At 38.2% G+C, this 22,175-nt stretch overlaps 1 protein-coding gene across 3 annotated transcripts in view; it reads right to left on the minus strand.

Moving 5' to 3' along the window:
* The window catches only part of LOC118419784 (carbonic anhydrase-related protein 10-like), a 92,182-nt gene that overhangs the window by 36,792 nt on the left and 33,215 nt on the right, over positions 1 to 22,175 (minus strand). For all 3 annotated transcript variants that reach the window (XM_035826378.1, XM_035826379.1, XM_035826380.1), the window contains one exon: positions 10,430 to 10,615. In XM_035826378.1, the coding sequence (XP_035682271.1) occupies positions 10,430 to 10,615 (186 nt within the window). The remainder of the gene's footprint in view (positions 1 to 10,429; positions 10,616 to 22,175) is intronic.

Here is a 22,175-nt window from a genome sequence, read left to right on the forward strand (position 1 = left end):
ATACAGCGAGAGAGAGTAGGTTGAATTGTAGGCTGCCCTATGTAGAACAGGGTCATGGTTGTGATAGGCCATTTTCATTAACCCTCTGCAATCTTGAATTTCAGGTCATTTATCATCCTGATGGTAGGACTTAACCCAGCAGAAACAAATATAAAATCAGAGAATGAATATTCACAGGGTACATGTAAAAAGACAGGTAGGCTCTGTATATCAATGGTTTGTATATTACCTAACAAAGGCAATTTTACCAAAAAGATGTTCATTGAAACCTTTTCAAACCACAATCCAAAAAAAATCTTTCCTGACAAGCATTCTTGCAAGAGCTATCTACTACCCAAAAATCATGACCATATGCTGTTCAGAACACAAGATATCAAAGGTGGACAGTTTGCTGCAGTACCAAGATAAGATGCCAGGTGCCAAAAATCAAATGATTTGTCTGCTAAACCAAGACCAAACCACGTACCAAATTTCATAACAATACAGTTTAATTTATATATATATATTCTGGAGTAATGCAGCTGAGGCACATACATTTATGCAAATGTTCTCCAAAACATAACCTACGTGGTAAACTTAATCAAATAACCCTCCCCAACAAAGTTTACTCAACAGGGCCATGGTAAAGTGATCAACACTTTGAAGCTTAAAACTTCATTGCAAGTCAATGACCTGCGATTCTTTTAATGAATATCAAATTTAGTTTATGGACAATAAACGTATAATCCTTGACAGGTATCACCCTCTCCTTTGGCTGTAAACTTGTGAATACAGCCTTTTGGCCACAGATTCCTGACCTTTATCTACCCAAACGTATGTTAATCATAAAACCCTTACATAATATGCAGAGATTTTGTAAGGATAAGAGTCAGGGCAGCTTTAAATGGTCATCAGTACAGGGTCTGTTCAGTGACATTTCTCAAGACACAATGCATCATCAAGTCCAAATTGCTTTCTTTAATGAACTCTTCTGCCCATAAAGGAAAGGTGGGCTTTTATAGATTTTTTTGCATTTTTGACAAGTGTGATATATAGCATTGGGTTTGAAAGTCACCTTCCCATGAAGCTTGTGCATCATATTGCTTTTCATAAAAGAGATTAATAGATTATTTTCTATTCAACAAAAGAAAGAACAGAACCATCCAGCAAATACAGAAATCATAACAGAAGTCAATATCAATAGAAACATATGAAAGTCATAGCAACAGAAATGTGTGAAATAATCATGTCAACCAAAATGTATGATTAATATAATATTAAACAGAAATATATATGATTATGAAATAATCAGATTTTAATAGATGTTTACTGAATCAGCCCTTCTTTGTGTTTTCTAGAACATTCCCAAACATTGCTGTCTTCAACAAAATTAAGGCAGCATCATTTACATAAAAATCTGCTTTAACATCATGTTGTGGTGTAACAGTTAGCAATCCCACTTCAGCATTGGAAGGTCAGAGGTTTGACCCCATCTGGCCTGCTGGTCTTTTTTGCATGTTGGTTATTGTCTCTTGTAGAGTGAAATTTCTAACCTATTTTCAACATATTTCATAATTTTCTCACAGTTCAAGGGTTGGTACACAACACAAAGGCAAGCTGCAACTGTAACAATTTGAGTAAACCACTGGACATGCCCTATCTTGTTCCTTGGTTTGTTAAAATGTTGGACAAAACAACTCGAGCAGCGGCAAATTGCACATATTTCAAGAAATCCTCATGGCATGACTGAGTCGTATTCATATTTTGAAAATATTGTTGTGCAGTGTAATAAGGTAGCTTCAACTCAAAATGTAGAAAAATTACCAAAAAACAGTGACTCAATTTTCAAGCAGGCTAAAAAAACCACAGACTTAATATGAACTGTAGGGTTACACCCCGGTGTGAGTGGACCAAACCCAAGTCTTCTTATAAGTGCACCTGGGGCAATTACTGCTGTATTGAGGTCACCTGAGTCAGAAAGTTACCAACCAACAAATGGCACTGTTCCAAACACTTTCACCTCAGCCCCACAAATAGTAAGCCCATTTGAGCACCGACCCTGACTGTAAAGAGCGAGTAGTCTGATTCTGAAACTGTGTGGTTTTGTCTCATGTTTATAAATGCATAACCACAGATGCACAATGCTTATGACATGAAAACATCTACCAAAATATTCTTGCAACAAAATCAATAAATGTCACCTTACAGATTTTATAGACCAAACCACCCTAACAGTGAAAAATCTGCTCTCTCCCTCCGTTGCTGGGCTGCAAATTCACCCCAAGGAAAATCTGGTCCCCACATTTATAGTGATTCATCTCCACGGTAACCCAATCCCCCTCCCATTCTGCATGATTTGCTCCATTGTCTCTTAATGACTACAGCAAGAAAAATAGCACCAAGGAGAAAGACTGCTGCATAGCCCTTGATTAGATGGAGCCCTCCCCTCCATCTGTTGTGCTAACTTGTTCTACTTCCACTAATGAGCCATGCTAACGGATAGATTAAGGCCCAAACGTAACTCTTTCTTTAAACGAATTACCCTTGAAGGGAACACAATGAGCGACTGTGTAATGTGTGCAACTTTGACAATCAGTGTGCGCAACCTCACATTGCCATGGGTGTGGAAGCTGCCGTTTTTATAACAATCTGTGCACTATTGAAGGATGGTCGCATTACAAAACAAATTGTGGTGCTTCTTCTCCTGCAAACTTTTATTGAGTTGGGCACCCCTGATGAATGGAGGATAGGAATATCTTGGGGCTGTGAAAGCTTTACACATTTTTCTAGGTCATCTTACACATTATGTGTATGTGGTAATGATGAATAAAATGAGCACTTTTGACACCGCCATTAATATACAGAGGTCAGAGCGTGTGCACAGACTTGAGGGTGGAGATTGTGTTGACAAACACATTCATATCAGCAGTATCATAAGGTCATGTTCTAATTTTAACAAATCCAAAAGTTCTGTTCATACAACATGTCTAGCAGACATTTTGGGACAGCCCCATGTTTTGACACCCCTACCTTCTGACGCCCCTACGTGTATGTTCCAATCAGCTATTTTCTAACACCACTATATTATGTTCCAACACCCCTGTATGTTCCAACACCACTTTATGTTGCAAACCCCCTATGTTAGGTCAGGTCTATGCTTAACGGTGTCAGAATATAGGTGTGTTAAATTAGAATATAGGGGTGTTGGAACATGGGGGTGTTACCAAGGCTTTAAAGAAATGGGACAAAGTTGGCAGGCACACAACACAATATGCAGACAGATTTGACAGGTTTAGTTTCTCTCTTCTTCAATTTCACAGGCTTGTTAGCACAGTTTCTGGCGCTGTATCAACACAAGAGATGGAGGCTCCAAGTTTCATGAATACAAAATTATCATTTCAATGTCAATCACTCATGCTTTATCATTTTCTTTCAGTTTTATTGCACTTTCCAAATCATTTTGAAACACCATTTCTGCTCCAATTGATAACAAAATGACTGCTTGTGCATGGGAAATTACTGATGAATAAGTAAAAGCAAACTAGAGTAAACATCATTTTATCCATTTTCAAACTTATCGTTTCATATTTCAACAATCATACAAAACAAAGACCCTCATGATATTGTACAATAATAGTTCATATAAACAGCGATAATGAAGTGGTAAGGACGGATTTGATTTCAGTTTTCCAATTTCTCAGGCCTTTTAGTAGGATTTCATATACATTCCATGTATAAAAAGGGAATCCCTGATTTGATGACAACAATTTCATACACTTTCTTCTACTTATTTCTGATAACTTAGATCAAAGAAATTGAGGAGACCATCATTTCATGAAAGCTAGACTAAGTGCTAAACATACCCTGATGGTGATGATCATGACTGCTCTTTAATGGTTGCTTTCCTTGAGCGACATCAATACCACACAACAATCTTCCAAATGTGCGTTTGACTGGGCATTGGAGTTTTAGATTTTACTGATATATACCCATTATTTTTACTCTTAAGTGAAATGCTGTTCATGGCAAACAACTCACATCAAACTGTATGATGTTGGCAAGCGCTCAAGCTAATGCTCCAGTGAAAATGACAGGTTTAGTTTCTGTGTTTTTCAATTTCACAGACATTTTAGCAAGCTATTTGGCATTCATCTAATACATGTATGTGCAAATGGCAGAAATCATATATACAATATCTCCAATTTCAAATTATGTCTTCTACATACTTTTGTAAGAAAATTCAGCATTGTATCATTGTACATATTGGTATGTATTCAATTTATTTTAGATATCTTGGTTAGACTTTTGCTCATTTGAGAATGTTGTTTTCTCAAATATATCTTGTAGCAGACTTTAACTAGTATGCCATCAATGTAGGATATAACAAACCACCACTATCTTTCACATAATGTGTTCCACTTTCCATTACATTTATTGGTTATCGGTACTTGAAAAGTCCTTTACTGCCAGGTGCTAATAAAACTTCTGACCACCCTTAAATTTGTGAGGCCTCTTCTGATTCAGTCAACTTTTCAAGCCATAAAATGACTTTGTTATAATTGTGTATAAGGGAGTGGTGGTCCTGGTATTTTCTTTTTAAAAATATTTAAAAAAGACCAGAGAGGAGAATAGGTAAGTGTTACACCATTAGGAGGCAACTTGCCAATTGCCAAAATTGCCAGAGTAAAAACATTGTTTATCTTATCCAATGTAAAAAATGTGGCCTTCAGTATGTGGGCATGACCAAAAAAACGCTGGTAAACAGACTGAACGGCCATCGCTCATCCATCAACACAAAGAAGGACACTCCGGTCTCAGCCCACTTCAACCTCACAGACCACAGCATTGCAGACCTTGGAGTCCTTGGCATTAAAAAAAAAACTCTGCTACACAGAGAGTGATGAGTTCATAGAGATCACAAGGGCTTGAAGAACAGCATCTCGTCATGACCGTTACCCAAAGAACACCCAAGAAGAGCATCGTGTGAAATAATTCTGACCAAATGAAAAGCATGAGCAGAATTAAACAGGTCTGTAGATGCTGAGCTACAACTTAAGGTCCCGACATGAGGCCTTCAGATTATCCAGCCTCCTCCCAAGTTACTCATTACCCTTTCTTGACCTGAGACCTTATATTCTGCTTTAGCCTTGTCGACTTTATTGATTTTATTTGTGGCCAACTCTCGCCGGTCCAGTAATGAAAGAGCCTGATAAAAGCTTCTCTACTTCCCTTGCTTTAGTTATGGCCACAAGGGAGTAACTGCAATGTTGCTCCACCTCTCTTTAATGCTGCCCTTTTAACATGGCGTCTTTCTGGAACAAACTACCACGGGGAGCAACACAGCAGTTGTGTCCATGCTTAACAAATTGGACACAGGACAAACACTCAAAATGGCTCTCTTGAAGTCAAAGTTCCCATCAGAAGAGAAAATCAAGATGGCGGCAGCCTCTGAAGAGGAAAGACTTTTTCCACAGTATAATAACATTATACCTTTGGGTGCATTTTCTATCGTTATTGACCTCTTTAAAAACTATTTTTGATTGTGCCTTGAGTTTTTCACATTGATTTCTTTCCAAATGAATGAAATAAGGCCATGGTATGTTCATTTGATTATACAGATGACATCCTCTTGGAACCCCCAAACTAATGCCAGCATGCAAATAAGAAAGGTTTGGCAAACTTTGTAGAATTTACAGTATGGTTGAAAACTTTTTTTGGAAACGGCCAGAAATACATGCTTGCACTGATGTTGTTTGTATAATTAAATCAACATGACCTTATTGAAAAAAAAAGTCCAAAGTCAAACAGTATTTTGACTAGAAGCAAACTCCGAGCAAAGTATTGCCCCAAAATAAGGTTATGACCAGGTGATGACCTACTTTGACAGGAAACACCGAAGACTCTGAATCAAAAGTGACAGACGCTCTCCTAAAAAATCCACTTCCCGGATCAATTATGCCATTTTGGACCCTGATTTAATAATTCATCATTTTCATTTCCCCTGTATGGGCAGTACGATGTCATTAGGGTGATTATTTCAGCCATTAGTGCCATTACTGGTGTTTGGTAGGGAGGATGATACATGTACTGTGTGGTCCCACACAGGAAGTACTGGGTAGCTACAGGTGATACGTCCTGTTTAGGATTGTCCCTTAGGAATACCATGACCCATCTATGCACCTGTTCTCTCATTAGAGCACATAAACTGCTCACTAATGAGAGATTTGAGCCCAAACAATTCAAATCCCTGGTCTCTGCAAGTTCTCTTCTTGTCTGCCAGAATAGATTTCAAATTCCATTGGATTCATATCAAAATTTTTCTGGCCCTTCAGCGTGGTCCATAATTAGCCAACAGAATTTAGCCCGGGACTCAACTTTGTTACCCTAGCTTCAGTCCACTTAAAATTGTCCCTATACTCTTGGCAAAAGTTGGAAGCAGACTAAAGCTGACAGGGCTGGAGTCCAGCAGGCTTTACAGAAATACCGTACCTTGGCAAAAGTTGGACTATTGCCCAATTGACAAGACAGAGTGAAGATGACATGACGAAGTCAACGTACTTTACATACACTGTACTCCTTGTCAATGCTTTGATCTGGAAGTAAGCCTGGATTACATTATAAGATAAAACAGCCACTTTTTGTACTCCAATTTGGTTCCATTACACACTGAAAAAAATCCATTTAAGCCATCACACATTCAGTCAAATCCATTATATTGTTTTTTTATTTTTGTCTAGAAGTGGGGACTAGCTCATCAAATGCACTGCATGCTCAAGCTGTGGCTCTGCTACATGTTCATCCATAGCAAGCAACAGTGTCCTCTTTTGAGGTCTGTAACGGTTACCTCAAACAGTGGAGTGACAATATGGGGGTTTGGAAACCTGATGAACTGGTTTGATCTTGGACCCTTGACCCTGTAATCATGAAGCAAGATTGCTAACCACAAGATTACAGCTAAGATAGGGAATAAAAGGACTGCACACTTTCACCCCTTGACCTCTCGGAAGATTTGTAATTATCAATCTTGGTACAACATTTGCTCCATTAAAACCTCACAGCTTTCAGCCCCTCTGACATATACCATTCTCTCTCTGAACATAACCAATACTTTTTTTTTCATTTTGATTAGAGCGCAAGGGAGGAAGCAGCATAAATGTATCACTCCCTGACCTTTAGGTTTTGACATATTCAGGCCTGTGGACAGCTGACGGTCATTTTTCACCCTAATCATCGGCATCAGCCATGAGGTATAATGCTATGGCGTACCCTGTAATGAAGTGTAATCTTCCTACTGAGGACTGTTACTTAATTCTGATGGGTTGAGCGCATCACTGAACCTCTGGCATTTGGATCCCTCCCCTCCATCTTAGTTGTGATCTGCTTTTATCAATGTCCAAGTACATGTAGCATACAAAATGTCAAACAAACAAGAGCAGTCTACCACTCTAAAATCATGACCATAGCTTCTGTAAATAGTTTCATCAGGTTGGTAGATCAATTGAAGAAAGTCTTCTTCGTTACACAATCTTCTTTTAATTCTTCCGTAATCAATTCTTACAGAAGAATTAAAAGAGGGTAGTGTAACGAAGAAGATTTTGTTCAAATCACCATAGCTTGTCCAGAACATGTGATATCAAAAATAGAAGTTCTTTTGCAGTACCCAGGATAGCTGCTAGGGACTCAATTCTAATTGATGCTTTGATAGGACATGCATGGCGTAACCACATAGGCCCATACCAAAATTCATTACAATCCATCTATAGCTTCTTGAGTTATATATGCCAAATACAAATGGACATGCAAATGCTATCAAAACAAATCTACTTAGCAACAGAAAAATAAACAAAAACAGCTTTATTGCAGATAAGTGAGGTGTATTGGAAAGCACAAATGTGAAATTCTGTTTTACCATCCCTCAGAACTTTGCCTGAAACAGCAAATCACGTCTCCCAGTTTGAGATATGGCACACTTCCACAGACCTGCCATCTACCCAAGATTACCACCACATGGCCTAACAGTTAATCAGCCTGTCTTGGCTCCAGGGCTGCTTATAAGATTGATACATGTATTATATTCCAAATGGGAGTTAAAGTGATTAGAGGTGTGTAGGAGATAGGGTGGTAAGAAACACCCCAGAGGACAGAGTCTTGCACGGCTGCAATACTATACCAACGCAGCCAGGCAGAAGATAGTGGTAGGGATATAAAGCCAGAGGCAGTTGATTAGGCCTGGAAAAATCACTGTTGTGTTTCCAAGTATGGCCCAATAGGATCAGTAGGCAGGGATTCTCTTTTTTTTAAACTTTGGCCAAACTGATAAAACTGTATCAGGACATTGGCATTTTCAATATTACAAATATACAGAGAGAGATATACATTATACAAGGACAAACAAACAGTATATTGTTAAGTATGTCAACTATTCAAAGCTTTACTATGTTAGAAGGTTGTGCAATACAGGACAGTCTGGTTTTCAAGGCTACTTGGAATTATGTTTTGCAAATTTCATCACTTAGATGCAAGATCAAAAATGTCCAACCCCTCCTCCATCTCCCCAAAAAAGCTAGAGATTTTGCCAATTTTTGAGAGGGTAGGTCGGGTAATGGAAAACACAAAATCCTTTCCCACTGCCTTATGGCTGCATGGTAGGTGATAATGAATGGTGGGTAATATTGGGCACATCAGCATAGCAATGCCCCCTAGGGGGTCTTAGGTAGGCAAGGAAATGGGCCCTGCCTTTTGTTTTAGAGAGTGCAGCTGAAGCATTAGGCTGTGCATTACCACCTGGTATCTGAAAAGATCTGTGACTGTGTGACATATATACTCTCAGCATGTTGGTAAGGGCCTTCAACGTCAGGCATTGTCTGAAGAAACATTCTGTACTATAGGAGGGATGGTTTACTTACCTGATTAACCATGATAAAAGTTTTTGATGGGATTTAACAGTTTTTCTGTACTGGGGCAAGAAATTTACCCCCAAAAATATTGATTGATAGATTTGGGGAATAATGTAGATCAATACTTAGATGGACGAATATCTAACATGAATTTTTACCATTCCAAGATGTAATCTACTACAGGAAGTGTTTGATAGCTGCATTTACTCAACTTCATCAAGGTTACAAATTACTCTTGGATATATTCCAAGGTGCAAGCAGGGAACACATGGTCCAGCTTAAGGGCCTTAATATGAACATTAATCATTACTCAATGTAGGGAAGTGACAGTAAGCTTGTTGCACAACAAAAGAAGATTACATCCAATTAAAGAAGACAATGGAATCAATTTGTTAGTGTCTTGTAAAGCCGATTGCATGCTTATCTACAGTGCGTATTGACATGTTTGTAAGTGACAATGATGGAACTAAATCACATGAGGTAGTGCTGGCAGAGGATTCCTATCAAGGAATTGAATCCACCAGGGAAATCACCAGCATGCAACATCTACAGGTACTTCACTGAAGATCTGCTAATACCCTCATTAGTTTACACCATAATTGCTCTATTCTCTGCTGATGTGTTACAGGAGCTTAAAGATGGTTACTGGGATTACGTTTTCAAATGGCTTCTCAGCAGTCTCTGTAATTCCTTCACAGAGTACCAAACAAACAAGTGAAATATCATGTTTCGGGTGCTGAGTAACACCCCATCTTATTTTTATACAAATGTATACGCCAGTTTGAAACTAACTAAAAGTGGTAGAAAATAAAGTCAAACTTAAGTTGCTCTGCTACACAGGACAGACTTTCTCTTGTGCACAGAAGTTACTTATTTCAAATTTTGAAAGTAGCTGGAGAAATGTCCAGGAATAACCAGGTGATATTCAGGAGTATCAGTATAACCAGGGTTTCAGCACCAAGGAGAGAATAACAAAAGTTTCAAACTGGTTACCTGTTGTTATCTGATATTATACATGATGTCAAGATAATGAAAATGATGGTAAGCTTAACATTTAGAATTTCATTAGGATAACAACTGTATTACCTTTGTATTTTAGCCTTTGATAGGGAAATATGTAACCAACCAAGGCTGCCACCACCCCACCGCACCCCATCTATGAAACCATAATGCCACGTGACCTTTGACTGCTATATCACATGACTACCCTTCAGAGCTACAGAAAGATTTTAGATGCCTTCTGAAAGCTGTGTGTTCTTAATCCTTAGCACTCTGAAGTAGCTGTTTGGCACCCCAATCTGTATTGGTTATGGAGTCCACGCTAGTTAACCTCTGTACGTGGGGTAACTTATCTCCGTTGCTTTTAAAAACAGAGTATCTATCTAGTGATATCAAATCAACAAATGGTGGTTTCAGATTGTTTCAGTTTGAAAACACTTTCTGTCAACTCGATATAACACCCTGGTTTTAAAAATAATGGATATAGGTTACCCCATGGATAAAGGTGAACTACCATTAGGTAGCAGAGAGAAGATTAAGATTTTTTTTCTGACCTCTCCAGGAAAGCTGTACCCGTCCACGCTGTGCTCGGAGCCCTGGGAGTCGATGCTTCCGTAGTGGAGTCTCAACTCCTGCAGCCTGTACAGGTAGCTGAGCGGCCCACCAGTCAGGTTCACACGATTACGGTCGTCCACCTGGAAGGTCAGGTCATGACCCGTGTTGAGCAGTGTGCCGTTCATCTGAGGAGGGAGGAGGGCAACAGAGGGAGAAACATTAGTTCATATTATCACAGACTCAGTCACGTGCGGGACAGTATTCTTCAGAAGTAGATGAAACTGGTACATAATTTTCAACGTTAATTTACAACTGTTATGGATACTTTACACTCCTTTGCATTTGGGACCGCATTATATACATTTTGCATAAAGCTGTCTACATATGTAATTACTTAACGTTTTGTGACCATCTGAACTGTGAGCAGTGACACCTGTCCTACAGTGCAATGTGAAATTGCCCTCAAGAAGGTAAAGCAATCATTGTATAATAAAAAAAAGAGTATTCAATTAGATCATATTACAGCCCAGAATTACGCTGTTAAGCAATCCACAATCAGCAAGTGGCTACAGCAACATCTTCATTAAGTTGCAGCTGCAAGGCAACAGAGGCCGTGGCAGACCAAGGAAATCTAGGACAGGGTATGTCAACAAGGACATCAAAGTTTGTAACCTCAGCAGAGAAATGTTAGTTAGATCACAGCATAGTACTATTACTGTTTAGCATTAACGATTAAACGAGCAGCAAGTGGCTGCAACAACATTTTGTTGTAGTTACCAGGCAATAGAGGTCGTGGCAGACCAAGGAAATCTTGAGTGTGTCAAGAAGGAAGTTTGCGGCCTCACAATGGAAATGCTATTACATCACAGCATAGAATTATACTGTTAAGCATTATATGATCAGCAAGTGGCTGCAATAGCATTTTACTAAGTTGTAGTAGCCCAACAACAGGGGTCATGACAGACCAAAGAAGTCTTGGACTGAGTATGTCAACAAGGACATCAAAGTTTACAGCCTCACCAACCTCCTGGACAGAGCTGCATGAGTATTGCAACACTTGCATTACTTCTTCTTTTCTTTACAAATTTCAGAAATATGTAGCCTTCCTAACCAGATGTGGCCTGGTGGAAGCTGGCTGATGGATAGCAAACTATCACAGCAGAGATAACCAAAATCCCCTCACACACAAGACGGAGTAGGCACGACTGATCTCGCACCAGTCCATATCACTCCTCATGATACATTTCCTTGCCAGTCCGTGAGAAGCGTTTTCCATCAACGTAAATAATGATGCCGGCCATCGTGACCCTACCGCTAAGGACAAGTGCTGAATTCATTGCCTGATAGAGGGATGTACCCAATTATACCCCTATAGGGCAAAATCATGGCCAGCAAGACACACATGCCTTTTCCCTACCATCTAACAAAAGACAAGGACAGAGATGTGTAATTATGATGCGGCCTAGATACTTGGTACCACAGTATACAAAAATATGATGAGAGAATTCAGATGCACTGTATCATACAGCACCAGCAGGGTAGGGATACCGTATACGTTATGCGTCAGACTTTCACAAGTTTTGTGGTCTGTGTCACGTTACAAGGTCTCATCCATAGCAAGTAGGATTACTAATGTGCAGTGTCAACATCTTTATCAGCAGGGGCTTAGGATACAAAACATTTATGCTGCATCTGCAGGCTATCTCCCTACCACTTTTATTGCAAAAAACATCCCTAACTGGTGAATTACGATCTCCAGAACATCTCCATAGATGATTATACCTTCCAGTCAACTTGGGGGAACTCTGGCTATTCCCTGTGACGAATTATCCTCCATGATCATGTGGTAATGCAAGGTTTAGTTTCTCTACAGGGGGATTCTCGAATACACGGGTGTAACACGTATCAATAGGGATTACCGTGGCTAGACTATTTGTCCGTAGCATCCATTATCCACGGGCTATCACCACCTGGTAGCCATTAAAGGAAAATAACAAGCACACCACTGAGAAGTACCCACAGGCATGATATGTTAAATTCATTACCGTGACAAATGGAATATAGAAGACTCTCAAAGTCCACACCACGGATATGCATCGAATCTTGGCTTTAAGGGGTTTCACATCAGATCAGAATTACTACTTTTGGTAGCCTGAATGGAATTTTGATAGCACAGGTTATAAAACTTTTGTTGTGTTCATGTGGAGAAACATTCAACGTTATGCAGTTGTATCAAAATGTGAAATTCTTGGACAATGTTAGAATATATGTTTTTAAAAAGCAACTAATGCTGTGGAAAAAAATTACATATTTTTACTTCAATACCTCTATTATTTATGATAGCAAGGAGCAAGCAACAATGAGGAGGAAAAAGACGAAATGAGATAACAAAAGACATTAACAATTTATTTGGCCATTATGTTCTACTTTTTCCTTAACAATAAGTCATTAAAAAAAATTAATCCCCTCAGAAGACTTTAAACTGGTATCCATTACTTCAAAGATCTTTAAATAGGATTATCTACATGTAGATGTGTTTTGTACTTTAAAGTAGCTACCTACATGTATGTGCTCATCCATAAAGTAAGGCCTTAAAGGTTGACCTTCATGTAAGTTTTGACCATTTCTCATCCAGTCTAAAAGTGATGTGGACTACATTTGAAAAGCTTGGAGCACTTCCAGGCTTTCCTCCCTATAAAATTGTGTTGACCTCCGTAAGGTGAAGGGTGGGAGACAGTCGGTTAGTTTGAGTGTCTGCACTCCCAACTGAGCAGCAAAGAGTGATGGTCATTCAAAGGTATGCACAGAGGGCACAAATTGGGTGCTTTTTTGTATACTACACACACAGTTATAAACTAGACCTTTGTAAATTTATTTAATTCTGTTCTCTTAGTTCTAAAGGCTTTTCTTGTTTAGGTTTGTCTTCAAATAATATCTATGGGCTGTCTTCAGTACTCTCGCTCTTACTCACTCATGGCAAGGTGTTATTTTGTCATTCTCATGGAGGAACCCCTCCCTCTTCAGTACACTATGGATATGAACTCCAAGGTGCCCACATCCTGGAACTGGTGAAAGTTTCTTCTTCTTGCCAGCAGCAGTGGTTAAAACACTAGACTGTGGTCAACCCTATTTCCTGCCATATTTCTGGGACCTTTCTGACACTTTTGACCTCTCTTCCCATTAGTGTTCCCAACATGCCTAGGACTCAAATGCCTATTACAACTGCAGACACACACCAGGACAAAGAATATAATCATTGATTGATTACAATACATGTACCCCCAATTTTACGGAGGTAAAAAAAGCAAAACAGCACTTCCTATTTGCAACATTCCACTTATTTTCTCCATTTAGTCATACAGTCAAATACAGCTCAACATAATCATAGGCTTGAAAACACAGCGATTCCAGGATTCCCGACCTGAAGGATACCCTGATGCTGAACTTGTCACCAACCATTTGATGCAAGTCAAACACAGCTTTGACAATAAATAATTCATAAACAATATGGTCCTTGTGGTATTGCCATGCATGCTATAACGTTATATCATCATGTGATGTTTACAGTCACTGTGGAGGTGCTGGTTGTGATTGCTATCTTGTGGGAAAACTGTTCATGCAAGCATGATTATGCAACATCTGACACTTTCATTTCTGATTAATGAAATCAACAGCATTGTGTCAGCACTTTTAGCAAATGGCATATAACAATTAATGGTAATGTGCAAGGAACAGGGAAAAAGAACTCTGACATAAGTATGAATAAATGCTTTAACTGTAAATTCTTAAGTACTTGAAGTGAATGCTTTAACTGTAAAGTTTTATATACTTGATGTCTATATTCGAGCTGCATGCTATATCTTGGGGAATACATAGAACATCAATGTGTATTTTGCTTATTGGTTTCATCACATTTATAGTGCAGGGGTTTATAACAGCAAAGGTTTTCTGGAAAGTCTCACTCTCAAGATTTAAAAAAAAACCTTCAGGTTGTTTAAAAAATCTCAATATTGTTAAAAAAATCTCAATATTGTACATAAACAGTATCATTTTGCTATAAGTTGTTAACTCTGAAAATGCATTACATGTACCTTCAAATAGTATATCTTTTTTACAACATAAATAAATAACAGATGGACCCTATAGTGACTACGAGAGATAAGGTTGAAAGGCTACTGTTACCACTATCTGTTACTTCCTATTAATGAATCCATCCTGCTGTGAAGAATTGATTTGAAATGAAATATGAGACAGCGGAAGTGCTCTTAAAAGCATCCCCACCCCACGGAATGGGTGGTTTCACCGGAAATATTCCATCAATTTGTAGTCCTCTTACAGGTCTAGCTGATGTAATGCTCTGGAATCCCAGATGTGGAAATGTACTGGAGAGGTCATAGTCGCTGGGTATTTATAGATCATCATTTGCACATCACTCTCACGGAGATGCCAATCATAAATCTATAATTGCAACATTTACATTTATCATACGACCTCTGACACTACTCCTCAAATCGTGATAGTCTATGAGAATATGTGGAAGATTTTTGATATGATATTACCAGATAAACTTTAAAATGCAGCAGAACAGTGGATTCTTATGTTGTTCTTGTGAAAGTTAATAGATTATGTACACACACAAAGTCCTGGACAAGAAAATATTTGCATATTTTTGCACAGACTCTGGAAAAAGTAAAAAAATGTACACCAAGAAAATGACCATGATTTTGCGTTAAAACATCTTAAGATCCCTTGTTGAAATATACAAAAAAAATTCCACATATCCTATATCTTTGATGTAAAGTATTCTGTCTACAATCATTTGTGGTTTGTCCCTAAGCAGTTGAAACATTGCAGCTTTCCTGTAAAGCTGTTCACTGGAGGGTTGACTCTTCCTGGATGGGAAAATAAGAATCCATCTTCCCACATCTGGGATCCTATCAGCATGTCTTGACATGGAAACACTTTCAGCACCTTGCACAGAGTCTTCTATAATTATCTACCCGGAGGACATTAACCTTGGTGGTGGCTATGGCGCCCAGATGCATGCAGGCTGATTGACTGATAACGGAGGGGGTGGCTTAGCGCACCAAAACCTCGCACCAGGCAGCCAAATGCATGGTATGAAGGCCTTTTACATGCCATCAGATACATTTCCTAGTTCATGTATGAAGGACTCAGAGCTAAATCCCAAGATCTCATTGAATGGTGGGAGGGAATGCCGATATCTATGTCACTATGAGTCCTTGTCAGACATCATAATTTGGTTAGGCCTAGGAAAAAGGTTTCCTGTTATCTAACCAACCCTAGCAAAATTCTGCAAATCCTAGTCTTTTTTTAAAGGGTGAAGACACCACTGGGATGGGACATACACTTTTCAATGTAAACATCTGAGAAATTCAAGATTTCAAACAAGGACTTTCTTCCATGCATCTTTGGGATAGTATGAGTAAGGGTCAAAAGAAACATTGCAACTGACTGGATGCCAACTTTGGCAGCACAGTGCAATTGTTATACTTTAACAATACTAAGTTCATTGCAAATTCTTGCCCATGGGCTAGTTGCAGGTAACATTAGAGGTTCAAACAGCGTAAAAAAAAAAAATTTAAAAACAATATAGCAGGTATCTACTAAAAGCTAACTCTTGATTCTGGGCTATTGGGGTTGCCTTCTTTTTCAGAGACAGTGGAAGGCGAAAGATTCAACCTTTAATTGGCATTTGGAAGGGCCTTATATACATCACCTGTGCCTCTGCAGTCACAGTCTTACATTACTGTGCAGGGCGGGCCCCACTTTATCTCCCCCAATTTGGAGGAAATCAATAGCTGATCTCTGATTCACGCTGCCTGTCAAAGGAAAGATTTACCCCATATTGGCTGCTAGTATATCTTTAACAGGTCAGGTCGGTACATACAGAGCAAATACAGTAGGGCTGAAAAGTAGGACAACTGCATACATGTAAATGTCAGAGCATCTCTGTGAGATAATAGCTATTTTTGACATGGAGTTTTATATTACTTTAACAAAAAGCAATACAAGGTACTCTTTAATTACCTGTGAAAAGGATTGAAAGTTTTGGATGTACTGTGCAAGTTTACATAAACAAAGCATCTCATTATTATTACAATAAAGCCATTAGAGCATCCAATATGACCATAACCCCAAAATTGTGACATTTCAAGTTCTAATAAGGAGTGAGAAAGTCCGAGAAGTATAATTTTGAAAGTGTGGATTCCTTATTTTCTGATAGGAAACTTACTCTGGTCAATATAGACCCCCAGTATCCCAGCAAACACTTAGAACATGAACAAGACCAAAACATGTCCCCTTAAATATGAAGTCCGTTTTTCACAGAGGTGAAAATAAATTGGAACTACATTTAGTTTCATACTGTCCAACCAAGGGTCCTACTGACTGTGCAAACTGGAAATACAGAGTCCGCATCATCAATTTTATAGGCAACAAACTATGGGAGCACAGTTTGATCCCTCTGACATAAGATATACACAGCGTCAGCCATGATGATGATGTCAGGATTCTTCACCAGCTTTCATATCATTTAAAATTCAAACCCCTTAAATCTAATATCTTCATTCCAATAATCTAAGTAGGTATCGGTCCTTTAGGTAAGGGCTCTTGAGTTACAAATAAAAATGTGGATCTTGAAGAATTATCTGTATTATTTGTCACATTTTTTGTCAAGAAATTGGGTTGATTCTGATAAGCCTGTCACCACCCATCATTGCAAAGAGTTCGCCCTTTGGGATATAATGGATTTAAAACAGATCAAAACATTTATAACCAAACCCTTGGGTATATTGCAGATCTGTAGACGATAAATCCTTTCTGTATGAGAACCATTTTCCCATGGGGCTGTGAAGAATGCATCAAGATTCCATACTTTGATAAGTCATTGATTATATTTGTGACATACATGTGAAATCGGATATAGGTTATAGAAATATATGGTAGATTTTCATCATTTGTATTCATGCCCCTATTACCAAACATTGTATCTTTTGTATAAGAAAGGACTTAGGAACAAGGGTTCAAGTAATTTCAGCAACAAGTCATATTTGGAATTTGAAGTATTGAATGTCATTTAAGAAATATGTATGCAAAGGATATTTCATTTTTAAAACAGTAAGAAGGAGAAATGAAAGCATCAAGTTCACCTTGATGACTATGATGCATACAAAGCATTCTAACGTTACATACATGAATGTCATGTCAATGCCTCCTACTGCCTGGTAGCCATGTGTTGCACAAATAAGCTCACAGAAAATTCACAAAATCTACCAATGTACAGAACATGTCATTTGTAATCATTGATAACAGCAGGTTTGTTGTTCATCGCAAGGTCGTATTAAGTTTTATCCTCTTTGCAGTAACTATTGGCCCAATACATCACTGTCAAAACTGTAAGATACAGGAAGCCCAAGGGGAAGGCTTTCCGATATGCTAAGTACCATCATACACATAACAAAAGGCTCCACAGTTATCTATAGCATAAAGCTTACAGACGATAGATACATTCTGCTGTAATGCATAGATCAAAAAGACATCCATCCTGAAAACTTGGACCGCAGATAACTTTATCAGTATGCAACACAACAGCTTGTCTGTATCATTTCACATACATATTTCACACTAATGTTGCAAGTTTGTACATAAATGTATGGCAATATATCTAGTTTTAATGACCTTGAATAAAAAACTACAAGAAGCTAATGGGACTAGTTTTGGTTTCTCCAATAGCCTACATTCTATGTTGAAATCGTAGTCAAGGGCATAAGTAGAACGGATGATTTTGAGTCTACGCACGTAACGTAGAGGTCACCATTTGATATTGGACATGGAGAAAACGGCAAGGACAGCCAGTTAAGATACCACTGCTTCAGTTAAACATTATACCTCCGTCTGCATTACTCTCATGAAAAAAACAGGAATGACAAATGCAATGTTTCAGTGAACAGGACAAGTCAGTCATAATGATGCATGTTGTGCCAAATATGCTGCTCTTTTGTCCCAAACTTTGAAACTTTAGACCAAAAAGTGAAGTAAACCAACCCAAAGTTTACTGAATCAAGTCACCATCATGACTGTAAAGGTACATTTATACATTTAAAACTGCCAAAGAAGAATGCCACTCAGGGGACCAAAAATTATTATTGGTCACATTAGTCAGGTAGACCTTAAAAAGAGCAGGGCATTTGTTGTACAAGTTTGACTATACCTAAAATAAAAAAGACTTAAGTTTGAAGATAGGTAAGTTGTGTTTGGGACAACATTGCTGCCGTTTTTTAGGATTACAGTTTCTTCATCATTTCAGTCAACGTTTATAAATCTCAGTAGTCTCCATAATCCTACCAATGCCTTTTCTTTTTGTCTATTTCCACCAAACCTACTGGCAAATATTGAATACAACAATATGCAATTTATAATGTTTTACGTTTTGACCTTAGTAGAGTGAATATCACCTCCATCGTATGAAGATATTAATTTTGAACATGTGGGAAGGCGGTTACCCTTTGTGATTTATTGTAGAGAAATGAATCAATAAACGAATGATATATAGGGATAATGCAAAATAAATGTAGGCACAGAGAGCAGGTCAAAGGCTACAATAAGAAAATACAATGTCTCAACCACGTTACAAAGAAAAATGTTACATAGTACACTTGCTGAAAGTACCCTATTTTGTAATCCAAATAACTTTGCCAAAACATTCTATGCACAGCACCGTAACACTTTTTAAAAATGTATTGTGCAGAAGGGCACTGCTGTCTACTGCAATGCCATCACACCTACAGTACAGGTCCTCTCCCTACTCCAATATTCTCCTCTTCCCTTTTCCATTTGTCTTTCCTGACCAACTCTATTTCTGCCACAGCCATGTTCAATGTCATCTGTTAGCTGACCCCTGCAGTCCATTAAAAATCACTTTATCCAGTGAAGTAAAGCCGCTCGCCCAAGGAAATCTCAGCTTTGCAAAGTCAACGTCCTCCCTGGACTGTGAAAAGTTGGCGTCAACTGGGAAAGATTACCAGGGATAAATCCACAGGAGCTGTTTATATCTGTATGAAATCTTTATTACTGGGCAAGCCAGGTGAAAAAAGATTTAATGATTGGAAGCTGTGACACTAAATGACCCTAAGGCAAGGTAAGAAAGGTCAAGAAATGGCAAATTTCTGTAGTACTTTTACACTTACTATAATAGTGTAACAAAAAGATAATTCATATTCAAAGCTGAAGCTTACAAGCAAAAGTTATTAAACCACCTCTAATGCATTCATTCATTGGTCCACTAGGTGGCTGATCACATAGCAGGCCTGCTGAAATAACAATGTTTCTCATGAATTTGTGATTGAAGTCGCAGCAGGAGCTGCCATACAATAAACGGGTACAGAATTCAAAAACTGTCTGTCTTGCCTATGTTATACTGCTGGATTTGGTCAGATGCCCAACGCATTCATCATTTCATATTGCACTGAAATATGTAACAGATCATCATTGATTGCACTGTACCAGAAATATTATGCTTCTTTTTCTTCCATTGTTATTGATTGTGCCCTACCCTTTCCAATGATTTAACTTGAACTCAAGTTCAGCACAGTTCTGAACTTAATTTGGAGTGCTAAGTCTCCCAGAATGGCATATACATGATAAGAGTTTAAACTTAATGACTTAATTGTTAAATAAAGAGTCATTAACTGATGAAAAAGCGATGTTAGTTCTGAGCCATTAGGCACTGTAGTTTCAGCACCATGGAGAGATGCCACTTCGGTTTTTGGTTTACAGGTTTTTACAACATTGCACAAATTTTCTTTGCATTTCTACGCTAGTTTTAAATGTAAAGCAAGGATTAGGTCATACTGATTTTGTTAGCTGTTAAAAGCACATATTTGCTAATATCGGAGTTTCCTTGAACAATGTACATTGTGGTTGCAAACTTTATTTTTGGAAAATTGATGCCCGCACAGATTTCAGCCATATATTTTATATTAAATCTAAAGACAGATCAATCACTATTGGGATTCAGTCAAGTTATTGGGGCATACCCAGATTGCTGACTTGAGCAGTATGAAGTCCCACAGAGATGTGTATCACTATGTACATAGTTCCTTTATGTGGCATGTACCAAAGTGTTGTACTTTCTCTTAGAAAAAATTATCAAACTTTATGATGTCATCTGTATGGTTAAAAAAATCATGATAAAAATTATTTTGTGCACAGATATCATTATTTGTTACAACTTCATTCTTTCTTAATTCATTATAATAATAAGAAAACAATGGAAAGTCAAAATGCCAATATAGCTAAAGAGGAAACTTTGAATATTGTTTCATTGCGACCTCATCTACATATTGTGCAGAATCCAGTCATAGACTCTGAATTACATCAAATAAACTGACAAAAGTTCATTGATCTCCAGCATAAACTTGAATATGAATTCAACTGAGGCAAATTTTATTTCTTTGCAGTATTGATGCATAAAAATACATTGAGGAGAAAACATTGATTATCCTATTTTGAACAGTTTGGTGATTTTAAAGAGGTATCAATTTCATTATTTGCTACACATATTCATTTTGTAATCCTTGTTTCATCATTTCCTTTACACCTTAAGATCAAACTGTGTACATGTGAATAATTGTATTTATCATGTCATTTTTTTCTTCATCTAACAAACAACTAGGCCCTTCTTTACATTCTTTAGAGATGCCCTTAAGAGATGGCACAAATATTAGCGGCTCTCACAGTTGCTCTCCTGGTTCCAACTAGAAGCGACTGGGAGACCACAGTTTGAGGCCCAGGGCAATCTCAGTGGGGTCTGCACTGTCTTTTGGAAGGGACCTAAAGGAGGGTCTTGTGTAGAGGAGGCACATCAAGCACGTTAAAAGGTGAAGGGCTAGCAACCCTTCCCTGTAAAAGTACACTCTGCTACAGAAACAGTAAGGATACATGCTGCCCTATGTGCCACTAGGCACTACAAAGGTTACAACAACAACTTAGCCACTCTTTATGCAGTCACAGCAATGTTTTGCGTTTTTGCACTTTTGTACGTCAGTGGGGACTTGAACCTGGACTCTGCCTAATGGCTTTAACGTATTCCCCTTGGACTGTTGAAGGCCCAAATTCCTCCCACTCTACACCCTTTGCACCTTTACCATCCCAAGTAATCGATACAGGTTTGCTGGTGCAGAAAAAAACATCACAAACGATGTAATTTGACATCTAATTGAAGCTTTCAATATTCTATAAACATACATAATCATGATCTGTTTCCAAAGTATATTTTAAACATGACAACATTTACCTATAAGGGAGTGAAGTATTGTTTTTTTGGCTTCTCTACCTGGTGATAGTGTTTCTGTATTGAAACATCTGCCAAAGGGAAGGGTGCAGTTCCTGTATGTTCTGCAAGAGGGATTGCCTTATTTGTGCAAGACTGTCATTTAATAAACACTTTTTTGGAAAAAAAAAGTTTTGTCTTTAATTCTATCATAGATAAAAAAAGGAATTGGGAGAAAATTTTGCTATTAGCACTCTCAAAGAGTTTTAAGCCAAACCTTGATTAGATCTTGGCCATGTTGATTCAATTATTAGGATGACACCTTTTTTGCTTTTTTGGAACCCCAAAACTGAAGAAGCCACATATCCAAACAGTTTTATTTGATCTAGTCACACCAGGATGGACCTCTACTCTTATTAATAAGTGTGAAGGGTTCTTTATCATGCTTGAGG

This window comes from Branchiostoma floridae, chromosome 7 (genome assembly GCF_000003815.2).
Source record: "Branchiostoma floridae strain S238N-H82 chromosome 7, Bfl_VNyyK, whole genome shotgun sequence".
NCBI lineage: Eukaryota > Metazoa > Chordata > Leptocardii > Amphioxiformes > Branchiostomatidae > Branchiostoma > Branchiostoma floridae.